The 13,620-nt window shown below is 40.6% G+C and overlaps 1 protein-coding gene across 1 annotated transcript; it reads left to right on the top strand.

Moving 5' to 3' along the window:
- Window positions 1-4,909: 4,909 nt before the first annotated feature.
- On the top strand, window positions 4,910-7,772 carry LOC127757813 (uncharacterized). The gene is made up of 3 exons (XM_052283399.1): window positions 4,910-5,058; window positions 5,160-5,293; window positions 6,147-7,772. Exons 2-3 carry the CDS (start codon window positions 5,180-5,182, stop codon window positions 7,524-7,526), a joined length of 1,494 nt encoding a protein of 497 aa, XP_052139359.1. The 5' UTR covers window positions 4,910-5,058; window positions 5,160-5,179; the 3' UTR covers window positions 7,527-7,772.
- The last annotated feature ends 5,848 nt before the right edge of the window (window positions 7,773-13,620 follow it).

Here is a 13,620-nt window from a genome sequence, read left to right as displayed (position 1 = left end):
ATAGATGAATTAGAGCTAGTAGTGAGCTATACTATTACACTTGCTCTAACCGACCAGCTTGTCCGGCTGTTTATAACCTTGACCCACACCTCATCCCTTCAGTAAGCTCAGATCCAGATGAAGGCGAAGTCAAGCACTATAATTAAGTAAAGCAACTAAGCAAGCCTCGTTGTAACGTTTCATGATCTCCAAGCAGCAATATACTACACGCAGTGCCGCACAAACTACTTAGTTCCTCCATCCCACAATACTCGTCTTCCTAGCATTCAAAAGTTGTCCCAAAATAATTATCACTTAAAAGTACTACTTGTCACATCAACCATTTTCAATTTAAATTTCTTCATATTCTACCCTCAACCATCATCTCACATCCAACTATATATTATTTATTAAGAGGTATTATAGTATTTTTCTCTTAACCTTAATACATGCTAAACAACCTAGAATAATTTGTATATTGGGACAGAGGCGGTACTTTGGTTCGTCAGTTTCGCCTATGGATTGGCAGTGTTGCAAAATACTACTAAAATCAGTCACACTTCCTCCAAACGCATCAGCAATCAAAGCAGCAGTAGCAGCTCAGAGCGAGAAAAAAAATAGATACTCCCTCCGTTTTATATTATAAGATTTTCTAGCATTACCCACATTCATATATGTGTATAGATTTATTAACATCTATATGAATATGGACAATGCTAGAAAGTTTTATAACCTGAAACGGAGGTAGTAATATATAATCACCTTTAAGAGGCATAAAAGACCATAGAAGCCACTATCAAAATGGGAAAGAACAAACTGAAGAGCTATGATTTCTAGATTTTGTTTGTTTTAGGCAAATCATATATTAAAAGCTAGCCCATTACCTTAAAACAAAAAGAAATAATCAAACCACACAAATGAGCTGGATTAGACAGTAAACAATACAAATTGTAGTGGTGTCCACCCATTATAGGCTTTGCTTTGAGTTTGTCTTGAATTTGCACGCAGGTCATGTCATTTCGAAAAAAAACTAAATAGTACAAATGCAAACCGTAATAGTTCATCTACACAAAAATTCAGTAGGTTTGCTTAGCACTTCAGAGACACACCGTGCACATCTAACCAGATTGCTATATAAATGCAATGCCATACGACTATGAGAATTTCATGATTGATGCATCACTGCCATTGTTTACTTTATAACTCTGTAAATAGAGCAGAAATGTTGAGCGCAATGCACTGTTTCGGTTTTCATCCACACTCCACAGCAGCCATATCATTGCATATGCATTTTAAAACCAATCAAGAAGCAAATTAGTTTGAAACTGCAAGATCATCCAATTTATTTTATCTAACAAATTGTAGTACTGTTTCCTCATCAAACTAAAGATTTATTAACATTTTCCTTCATTCCGTATATATTGTCATTATTAGATCCTTGATATCCTCCCAACAAATGAAAATATTGTACCCAAAGATTGAACTTTGCTCCACTGCATTACAGCAGAGCTAGCCAATGAACAAGCAAGCATTCCACTAATTCTTGTTCAATCGATGACATAGGAAGGAGGAAGAGAAACCCACTTAGGGCGAACTCAACTTGTGAGGTAGAGGGTGGCCGTCCTGCAGTCGTCCCTGCAGATATCTCCGGTGGATGCAGGCGGATTGAGGACCGGCACCCGGCGGTTGTGACTCCGCGCGGAGAGGTGCGGACGTGGGGTGCCTGGGGGGAGGGGAGGTGTGGCCGCCCAACGGCGGTGAGCGGCATGGCAGGGAGGAGGTGCGGCGGGATAGTCGCCCAATAGCGGTGGACGGCGTGGGCGAAGGTGGCCCGGCGGTTGCGAACAGGAGGAGATTGTGAAGAGGTGGAGGAGGGAGTGGGGAACCGGCGGTACGGGTGCAAGCGGGCCGACCCGCGAGTTTAAATAAATAATAATTTATGGGTTTCGCATCGCGGTCCGATTTGCCGTATCTAAATATACAAATGGATCGATCTATAAACCCATTTATAAGTCAAATTTATAGTTAACCCGCTAGTCAAACCGGCGGGTTATGCACTATTTTTGCCTATAAGCGGGTTCGTGGGTAAACCCACTTGCACTCGTAACCGGCGGGCGTGTAGGAGGCGGCGGCCTAGAGCGGCGGCCCGCGGCTCTGAGCAGCCCGCTCTCTCGGCGAGGACGATGGCACCCTGCTCCGAGCGGCATGGAGCGGCAAAGACGGCAGCCACACGAAGATCCGAGGGTATATTTATTTATGCATCAATGACCATGAACCGTTTGTAGCGGCGGGGGTAGGGTGAGCGGCGTGGGGATGGCGGAAGGCGGAGGTTAGATGCACATTCTTTTTTTTTTGGCGTTTCTTTTTTTCCGTGCGCGACGTGGTCCGCCGATGGTGCAGTTTCTTTGAGCCGGATGACAGGTGGGTCCCACACGATCTATGGATCCAAGATTACAGGATTGAAGATGAAACTCATACTTTTTATATTAGTGGAGATGGAGATGATGTATTAAGGACCATCCTTTTTTTTAATTGATGAAAGTGGCTAGAGCGTGACATGAAGTCAAGGGGAGGCCACTAGTACAGTAACTTCCTCGGTGCAATGTGAAATTTTATTCAACCCGTAGTAGTAACATTTAGTTGCACTGTTACTAGTTGAAAACTAGAAGAGTTAAAATATATATTTTTATACTAGAAACAACATATTAAAGAAGAAATATCAAGTTGAAAAGGGAAAAGGGAAAAGAAAACAAGACAAACTGGTATTAAGTAGTACTAGAAGATAAAGTGATATTTTGGGGAAAAAATCAGATAAAAAAGTGAGCAAGTAGAGTAGAAGCTAAAGTGAAATTTTGGGGGGAAAATCAGATAAAAAAGTGAGCAAGTAGAGTCGGAAAAAAAATCAGATAATGGGGAAAAAATCAGATAAAAAAGTGAGCAAGTAGAGTAGAAGCTAAAGTGAAATTTTGGGGAAAAATCAGATAAAAAAGTGAGCAAGTAGAGTCGGAAAAAATCAGATAAAAAAAGTAGAAAAGCAAGTAGAGTCGAACCCTAAACCTGCAGTGCCAACAAAATTTCTTCTAACCATCCCACCCCAAGAAGTTTGCATGAATGGATATAGAAAAATAAGCACAAAATCTAAAGCGAGCGACGCTAGCCATTGTCCCCATACAATCAGTCATTGTCCAGATATGTGTCTTAAAGAATCTTACTTTACTGTAATACTAATTGATCAAACAAGTAGAAAAAATATTCCTACCATCTATACTTCAAATACAATTTTCTCTTAAACTACTCATCCGATCTACGATCCGTTTACACCGTTGTGTTCATAACAATTAAATCTTTACAACAAAATCTCACATGATTATATTTTAATAAAAAATCACAAATTACTTTTATAATATATCCAAATTACATTTAGATTTTACTAAGTTACTTCTTAAACATATAAAAGTAAATTCAATAAAGTTTTAAAGTAATTAACATATATTATAGAACTTACTTTCTTTTTGTTATAAGTTACTTCTATAGTATATGTAAATTACTTTTAGGCTTTATTGAATTACTTTTATATGTCTAAGAAGTAACTCAGTGAAATCTAAAAGTAATTTAGATATATTAAAAAGTAATTTATATTTTTCATTAAAATATAATCATGTGAGATCTTGTTATAAAGATTTAATTGTTACGAACGCAATGGTGTATCGTAGATCGGACGAGCAGTTTTAGAGAAAATTGTATTTGAAGTATGTATGGATAGTGTCTATTATATATGAGACAAACTAGCTACGACTATATGTCTAGTCACGTCAAAAATAAATCAATATACTGTGAAGGCCCCCGAGGCCCCGTTTCACTCCTTTCTCTTCACTACCGTCCTTCACTTTCTCAATCTCAACCTCGAGCTCTCCACTCTCAAAACCCTCCCTCCCCTCCTCGCCGGGGGCCGCCGCCGCCGCCACCTGGCTCACGTACCTACCCTCACTCCCTCCCCTCCTCGCCGCCGGGGGCCGCCACTGCCGCCGCCGCCTCCTCCGCCACCTGTCTCAGCAACAGAGGAGCACTACAGCACCTCGAAGCCGCTGCCTCTTCCCTCCGAGCCGCCGGAGCAAGGTCAGGATGGTACGTCTTGTAGATTTACTCCCTCCACCTTTCGTCCCCTACTCAGATGATGTCAACTCCGATGATGATGACTCCATATCCGGCGGCGGCACCGAGGACGAGGATGGTCGCTACTATCTCTGCCGTTCTCTCTCCCACGCCGTCGATAGGACAACTGGTTTAGCGGAAAGCATCGAGCGTATACCAGATGATCTTCTCTCTAAGATCATTACCCTTCTCCCCACAAAGGAAGCTCCGCGCACTAGAATTTTGTCTCGCCGCTGGCTGAGTGTGTGTGCTTCCACCGCACTGTTCCTTGACGATCGTCATTTCCTATCCACCGACGGCTGCGACCTCGATATCAATGCTATCATGAATGCCATGCGCACGCACGAAGGCTCTATCCACAGCGTGCGAATCACACACTTCCAATTTGATACATTCTCAGTCCGTAGGCTTTTAGAGAGTTTGGACTCAAGAGAATTGAAGGACCTAGTTCTTGTGAACAGTGTTGAGGATAGCCATCCGGAGATGCCGGAAAGTCTTTTTCGCATACGAGGTCTCCGTTGTCTCTGTGCCGGCAGATGGACGTTTGAGGACTATTCTAGTCTCCACTTGCCCTCATTTGGCGCTAGCCTTATTGAGATATGCTTTTTGTCCAGTGATTTCACCAGCAATATTTTAGGTAATTTGATTGTGTACTGTCCAAGATTAGAGATACTGTCCTTGTTTGATGTAAAGCTTAATTGTCTCAAAATTGAATCCAATAGCCTTCAAATCATGGTTATTTGGAACATGATGGCTAAACATATCATAATCCATGACACCGCAAACTTGGAGCGGTTACTTTTTGACATCTCCAAAGGTTCTAGACAATTGTGTTCTATCACACTCCTTCACACCCCTTGCTTAGAGGTGCTAGGTGTCTTGGATCTTTCAGTACACACGCTTCAGATTGGAGAAGACCTAGTTGAGGTAATTTGAAAAATCACATATTTTTGCTTTGTGCCTTTTGGGTGATTGCAATTCTGATATGATATATCTTTTCTTGCCGAATTAAATCTATGTCGCGAAAGCGGTGAGTGCAAGATCTGTCATGCCAAGTTTGAAGATCCTTGCTGTGGCTGTGCAATTCTGGATTGACAATGAGACAATGATGCTGCCAAGAATTCTTGAGTGCTTCCCCTGCCTCGAGACTCTTCATATTCTGGTAGTCCCTAAACTTATCAAAATGCGTCATTTAGATTCCAGAAAATATTTAAGTGTGTCATCTTAGTCTAATTGCTAAGTTCCCTCCATGATCCTACGTGGCGCTGACATGGCTGCCATCTCCCTCTTCTATCCCCTTCTCCCACTCTTCAAAATTAACAAACTAATTTTTGGTTCAAAATTAGCAAATATGTGGTGATGTCCTAACTAAATCAAAATATGTTGTATATGTATTCCCTAGTGGTGAAAATGGTCATTTAAAATCCTGGCCAAACGATGCTCATTTCCAATTTCTACTAACTGAACCATAATGGAAATGGTAATTGAAGGAAGTGAAAACGGAAATGATAAAATATATGGAAACAAAAATGGAAGTGAATTTTGCTGCTCTGCCGATTATTTCCTTGTTTTACCTTATTCATGTGGAAATTACCTTTTTATAATATGGTAAGTTGTATTTCTAAATACCCCAATATCCTCCATGTCTCTATTTGACCCATAGTTTAGAGGTCCGTCAACTCAACCAAATCTCTAATTTAGTACATGGCTAAAGGAGAGACAGTTTGTGATTTACACTGTATAAGCTTGAATTTATTTGCTCGTATTATAGTCATATTAAATTAAATATGTGATTTTTACAACTCAATATTTCCAACATTTATTACCAGTTTCCAATTGATATCGACATGGTTCTGTTCCTATAGTTCCATTTTCAATATTTCCAATAGCATTTTTATTTCTAGCTTTACCGCTATCGATTCTGTTTCTAAGAAAAATATGGTTGCGGAAATTGTTAATACTGTTTTTCCTATTGTTTCATCCCTATCACTAATGTTTATTTCCATCCATTGCAGTGCCGCCCTTCCTCATCACTATGGTCAGCTGACAGGGAGAGCAATGGCCTAAAGTTCTGGACGTCGGTGTGCAGTAATGAATGCCTCAAATACAACTTGAAGACAATAACATTGGATGGATACGATGGATCAGATCAGCAGGGAGCATTCCTAGATTACATCTTCAGAAATGCCAAGGTTTTGAAAACTGTTGGCATTGTTGGGAAAAATGGCACCAATAGTAATGTGGTCAAAGACTATCTCCCACCTTTGGTTGACAAGGAAAATCCAGAAACAGATAATAGCATCAATGGTGTTTCGATTTGTGCTGCTTCAGACATCTGGAGCACCATGGGGAGGGGGACAACTGGGTTAGCGTTGTCTGACCCTTTTTATACAGTTGGCCTTGACATGGCTGGCTGGTCTTCTCATCAAATCAAGTTGATATCTGATATAAAGCGGAAGCTTCTCTTGTGTACCAGCAGTCCTGCAGAGCAAGATGGTTCCATAAAGGATGATCTCTGGGGGAAACTTCCTAGTAAAATACAACTGGATATCATTGGTAGACTGCCATTAGCTGATTTTTTCAGGTGCGGTTATGTTTTGTCAAGAGCTCATTGGCGCTGGATGGACCTCTCTATCAATGATGAAGACTTCAAGAAGGACTTCTCATGTGTGGTTGCTAGCAAAGCTGCTATACTAGCTACAAAGATTAGTACCGTGCTTGGTGCTCACCATGGCAATCTATCTACTGTGTGCATTACCAACATAGATTTTTCTGAGTTTGTGAACACAAAGCACATGGGGAGCTGTGTCAATATATGGTTCAAGGCCTTGCACACTAAGAAGGCAAAGCATCTGATCCTATACTCAGATCAAGATCTTGAACGTGAGCATTTTCAGCTTCCTACACATCTCCTGTCATGTAATGATTTGGTATCTATCAACATCGGCGCGGTGGCGTTCCCTGACACAAGAGGGCACCGAAGTGCTTATATGCTTGAGAGCCTCCGTGAACTGGAACTTACATGGGTAACTATAGCAACAAGTGACATAAACATGGTTCTTAGGTGCTGCAAGGCACTTGAACGCCTCTTTGTGATTGGGCATGAGGCTGGACGATCAAGTGATGCTGCTACTCGAGATGGTATCATTGTCCAATCTGGAAGTCTGAAAGCGTTGATTCTGTGGTATTGTGAATTGTCTGGTCTTACCATTCTGGGTGCTTCTAGCAATCTGGAGCGTGTGGTATTGCTTCTGAATGCTGAATATGCAGAGGTTGTTGTTGATCGTTCGACCAGTGTTGGCGTGATTGGATTCTTAAACTTATCGTACAACCGGCTCATAATTGATGGGATTCAAATCGAGGTGTGTGTGTGTGTGTGCGCATATTTCCTCTAATCTTACCAACTGTCAGAATAAATGATTTTTCTGTGCTATCAATCTACATCGTCATAATTTGGTCCCACAACGATCTAACAGCTTTAGAATATTTTCTCCTACTAGTGTGATAATTTCTAGGTGATGCCTCCTTTTCAAGCTATTTTTATTATAAAATAGATGCTTATTTGATTGGTATCAGGCAAATTATAACTCATTATCTCTCCTTTTTAGCCATATATGGATATTTCCTCAATTCCAAGGGTCCCAACTAGGGTTAAAAACGGTACGGAAACGGACGGAAACAACCTTTATCGTTTTCGTTTCCATATTTTTTCGGAATCAGAAACCCCGGAAACAAAAACGGGAACGAATATTATCGAAACCGAAAACGGAGCGAAAACGAACCGGCGCGGATACGGTAACGAAAATTTATTGGAATACAAAAAAAACCCCTCAAACTAAGCTTCAAACTTTTGTCAAGTTCAATTCTCAAGTCTTAACAGTCTACAATTCATCATAAAACACAATTATATGAAGTCTAATTGTTAAGTCTCAACAGCAAAATATATTCTTCTATAACTTCGTATAATTTGCGTAACAAATATTCTAAAAAAATTACAGTAAAATACCATGGTATAAGGTATAAAGTATACACTATTAGCCCGCAGCCTCTCTCTCCCTCCACGGGCCGGCTTCCCCTTCCCCTCCTCCCTCTTCGGGCCGCCGGCCCAGCCCTTTTACTCCTCCCTCACCAAGAAGTCTATAGTACCTCCTTCCTCTCAATTCAAATATTTGTTAGGGTAGTAAATGATTTCAAATGAAAAAATTGTCTATAACAAAGTTGTATAACTTATCAAGATCAACAACTTTTGTTTTGGTCATTTTTCTGTATGACTTTGTTTCAATAATTTGAATTTGAATTTCAAATTATGACAACTTCAAACAACATTTTCAAATACTAAATGATTTCAAATGAAAAAGTCATCAACAACAAAGTTGTATAACTCATCAATATCTATAAATTTTATTTTGATCATTTTGCTATATGACTTTGTTTCTATAATTTGAATTTGAATTTCAAATATTGACAACTTCAGACAATATTTTCAAGTACTAAATGATTTCAACTAAAAAAGTCATCAACGATAAAGTTGTATAACTTTTATTTTGGTCATTTCTTCATCCGATAAAGTGATAGTAACATTGTTCACAAAATTTACATATCTCCTATAGTTTATAAACTATATAAGAGATATATACATTTTGTGAACGATCTTATAAATCACTTTATAGGATGAAGAAATGACCCAAATAAAAGTTATAGATCTTGATGAGTTATACCACTTTGTTATTGATGATATTTTCAGTTAAAATCATTTAGTACTTGAAAATGTTGTTTGAAGTTACCATAATTTGATATTCAAATTCAAACTGTTCAAACAAAGTCATATAGAAAAATGACCAATACGAAAGTTGTAGATGTTGATGAGTTATACAACTTTGTTGTTGACAACTTTTCCATTTGAAATCATTTACTACCCGAAAAATTATTTGAATTTATTATATTTTAAATTTCAAACTTTATATAGTCCAATCAAACTCGGATGGAGAAATGACCAAAAGAAAATTGGTAGATCTTAACGAGTTCTACAACTTTATTTTTGACAACTTTTTCGCACGAGTTCATTTAATATCATAAAATTTGATTCAAAGTTTTAATATTTTGAAATTAATTGTTTTTCCCTCCTCCTCCCTTCAAATTTTTTCATCTCCTCTTCTCTCTCCCTATCCTGATATTTTTGCCTCCACTCACTCTCTCTCTTTCTATCCTCTCCCCTCATTCTCTTTCTTTCCTTAACTCTCTTTCTCTCCTCTCCACTCCTCCTAGGGCGGCGGTGGCGGGAGCGGGCGGCGGCGGCGGCACGGCTCGGCCGCCTTGGGCTCCGACCCGGAGCTAGCGGTGGCGGGGGCGGCTCAGCCTGGAGCTAGCGGCGGCGGGGGCGGCGACCTCGGTCGAAGAGTGGGCGGCGACCTCGGGCGGCGGCACCACCGCCATCTCCTCCTCACCGTCGCCGCCGACGATGACGAGGAGGCGACGGGCCAGATCCGGCGGCGACAGTTCTCGTCCCGCCCGGATCCGGCGGCGACGGGCCTCGTCCCACCCGAATCCGACGGCGGCCTCGGGCGAAGAGTAGCGGCGACCTCGGGCGGCGGCGCCACCGCCATCTCCTCCTCACCTCCGCCGCCAGCGACGACGAGGAGGCGGGGGCAGGTGGCGGCGAGAGCGGCCGGCGAGCTCGGGCGACGACTAGGGTTTCTTTTTTTGAATTCTTTTTGGAATTTTACTTTTTTCGCGATTTAGTGGGTGGCCGGCGGCGTCGTCTGTGGTGGTGGCGGCGGCGAAAATGGTGGGGCTGAGGACGGAGCGAGAGAGGAAAGGCGGCGAGACGGCGGGGGCGAGGTCGCGAGGAGCCGACTAGCCGAGGACGGCGGCCAGCGGTGGCGCGCTCAACCCCTGGATGCACCGCTCCGCCGCCGCCTCTCTCGATCTCTCTCTCTCTCTCCTCTCTAGGGTTAGCCAGTTAGGGACTTGGGTTGGGCTGGGAACTTGGGGAGGAATTATGGACTATTTGGATGGGCCTTTTTAACTTCGGAAATTCCGACAAACTTTCCGGAATTTTTCCAACCGATTCCGAGTTCCGACAGAATCTATTATTATCATATTCGATTCTGTTTCCGAAAAAAATATTTCCGTTTTCGATTTCGTTTCCGAGAAATTCTGAAAAAATTCCGACCGGCTGATTCCGTTTCCAAAAACAGGTCCGGAATCCGGAAAAATTCTGAACCGGAAAAATTTTGTATTGGTCATTTTTCTATATGACTTTGTTTGAACAGTTTGAATTTGAATATCAAATTATGGTAACTTCAAACAACATTTTCAAGTACTAAATAATTTTAACTGAAAATGTCATCAATAACAAAGTGGTATAACTCATCAAGATCTATAACTTTTATTTGGGTCATTTCTTCATCCGATAAAGTGATTTATAAGATCGTTCACAAAATGTATATATCTTTTATATAGTTTATAAACTATAGGAGATATATGTAAATTTTATGAACAATGTTACTATCACTTTATCGGATGAAGAAATGACCAAAATAAAAGCTATAGATATTGATGAGTTATACAACTTTATCGTTGATGACTTTTTCAGTTGAAATCATTTAGTACTTGAAAATATTGTCTGAAGTTGTCATTATTTGAAATTCAAATTCAAATTATAGAAACAAAGTCATATAGCAAAATGATCAAAACAAAAGTTATAGATATTGATAAGTTATACAACTTTATTGTTGATGACTTTTTCATTTGAAATCATTTAGTATTTAAAAATGTTGTTTGAAGTTGTCATAATTTGAAATTCAAATTCAAATTATTGAAACAAAGTCATACAGCAAAATGACCAAAACAAAAGTTGTTGATCTTGATAAGTTATACAACTTTGTTATAGACAATTTTTTCATTTGAAATCATTTACTACCCTAAAAAATATTTGAATTGAGAGGAAGGAGGCACTATAGACTTCTCGGCGAGGGAGGAGCAAAAGGGCTGGGCCGGCGGCCCGAAGAGGGAGGAGGGGAAGGGGAAGCCGGCCCGTGGAGGGAGAGAGAGGCTGCGGGCTACGGGCTAATAGTGTATACTTTATACCTTATACCATGGTATTTTGCTGTAATTTTTTTAGAATATTTGTTATGCAAATTATACGAAGTTATAGAAGAATATATTTTGCTGTTGAGACTTAACAATTAGACTTCATATAATTGTGTTTTATGATGAATTGTAGACTGTTAAGACTTGAGAATTGAACTTGACAAAAGTTTGAAGCTCAGTTTGAAGGGGTTTTTTTGTATTCCGATAAATTTTCGTTACCGTATCCGCGCTGGTTCGTTTTCGCTCCGTTTTCGGTTTCGATAATATTCGTTTCCGTTTTCGTTTCCGGGATTTCCGATTCCGAAAAAAATATGGAAACGAAAACGATAAAGGTTGTTTCCGTCCGTTTCCGTACCGTTTTCACCCCTAGTGCTATAGTGATTCGTGCCAAAACATGCCATGCGATTCATTGCAGGCAGTGGGTGTTCACATCTCAGTGAGGCAGAAAAAATACGATTGGTTATTGGAGATAGCCAAAGACATTTCTCTCGAAGATCCATTTGAAATGTTTGATTGATGACTTCATGTTGTTGTGAGGGAGATGCGCGTATTCTGATTGAATGTGCCCCTTTTTTGTCATACAACTTCCTTAATATAGCTGCTGTAATTGCATTTGAACAAAGTTGTTACCTCTTGTACCTGGGAACCCAAACTGCTGCTCCCGGTACACCCGTTTAGGGCTTGTTCGGTTGCTTGGGATTAATCCCCCACGGGAACCTATCCAGGGAGGGATTGAGTGAATCCCTCCCATCTCACTTAAACCCTGTGGGGGATGATTCCCTTTGCCTCTCCTAATCCCTCTCCTAAAACCTGTGTTCGGTTTTGGCCGGGTTTTAGTGCTCGTTAGACGTCATGTTCAAACTGCAGCTAGCTCTCTCTATGATCTGTACTAGTACTACTACAACTAGTACATTTAGTTCGACAGTTTCACCTGAAAACAGTATTGCACTTGTGATAGTATAATCAAAAGCAGCATCTGTCCATTTCAAAGGAAAATAGAAAACACAAATAGGCACATCGGCTTGATCAAGAGAGTACAATCAGAACTGCATTGAGGCATTGTTGAAGACCTGACATGTCACAATGGCAACAATTACATCCAAAACCAATGCTTGCTCCAATGGATGTATTCACCCTGAATAGAAGTGCTCTTCCTGCATGTCCATACCAGAAAGCCACCCATGCTTGCTTTCAAGAATGTCTTGAAAAGATCATAAGTATTACCCTACATATAAAGAAAATATCAGGACTTCCTCCCATTCCCCACAAAGTCAGCAACACATTGCATTTCCTTTATTTCGCTCCCCAGAAAATTTCTTCTCCAACTATAGTTGGTGCACGAGCAATCTAAAAAGCAAAAAACAAACACAATTTACATGAGTAAAACTAAAATATTTCTAAAGTGCAAGGCAAATATGTGCTAGTCCCAGTAAAAATTGAAATAATATGTATTCAGACCCAAAATTGAAATAATAGTTGGGCTTACCTTGATGATGCAGCTAATAGAGACATATGGCTGAAATTAGCCTTGAATACCGTCTTAAGTGATGTTTTTCACGACAAAAGGACACTCTGCTCTAACAGAAGACAACCAGCTTTCTGAATATTCAGCAGTTAGGGATAATATGGTAATGGATTCTCCTGTACTTCCTAAGTTTCCATTTGTGATCAAAGTCTAAATGCCAAAATATTAAGTCCACAAGAATAATTCAGAATGCTAAATGGGATGATTAATGTAAGCCTCCAGAATGCTGTAAATTCAGGATTGCAGTACACAAGAAGCCCTAAGCTCTATCTCTACTTCTCATCATACACAGATGCACATGTCTCTGCAACAAGTCAGTCACTGCTACACTGCACTGCTACACTGCTACAAAGCAATAAGATGTTATATGCATCACATTTTAAGATCAAAGCCGATGCTTCAAAGTAAATAAAATTGTACTGCTACACTGCTTAAGTTTAGCTTTTTCAGATGCTAAAAGTAGTATCAGTTCAGACTTGAGTGAGCTCATCAACTCAAGAAAATAAAAGAAAGGTGAGTAGCCCATGGTATTGCAGTGGCGTTTATGGACTTGTTCTGACAGAACTTGCAAACTAAACATTGCTAAATCAGTAGACTTGATATAAGTCACTGTACAGCTCTCGCTCTCGCTCTCGCCATCTGCTGCCTCAAAGCCACCGTGATTCCGTGAATCAAGAACTCAAATCAAGAACCAGAGTTGGGCGCGGTGCGGCGGCGGCGGCAAATCAAGAACTCATCCCCACCCAACCAAGAAAAAAAGCTCCACGCCCAAATCAAGAACTCACCAGTTCGAGCAGGATACGAGGAGGACGACGACGAATCGCTGAGCGCTCACACACCAGATTGAATCACGGCGAGACGAGAGATGGCGG

Source organism: Oryza glaberrima, chromosome 1 (assembly GCF_000147395.1).
Source record: "Oryza glaberrima chromosome 1, OglaRS2, whole genome shotgun sequence".
NCBI classification, from domain to species: Eukaryota; Viridiplantae; Streptophyta; class Magnoliopsida; order Poales; family Poaceae; genus Oryza; species Oryza glaberrima.
Note: the sequence above shows the minus strand (reverse complement) of the source record. Positions and strands in the feature narration are given on the sequence as shown.

Excerpts from the sequence above, each read along its gene's own strand:
- LOC127757813 (XM_052283399.1), top strand. The coding sequence starts at position 5,180 with ATGCCAAGTTTGAAGATCCTTGCTGTGGCTGTGCAATTCTGGATTGAC. Across the intron at positions 5,294-6,146 it reads TCGAGACTCTTCATATTCTG|TGCCGCCCTTCCTCATCACT; the intron begins GTAGTCCCTAAA and ends CATCCATTGCAG.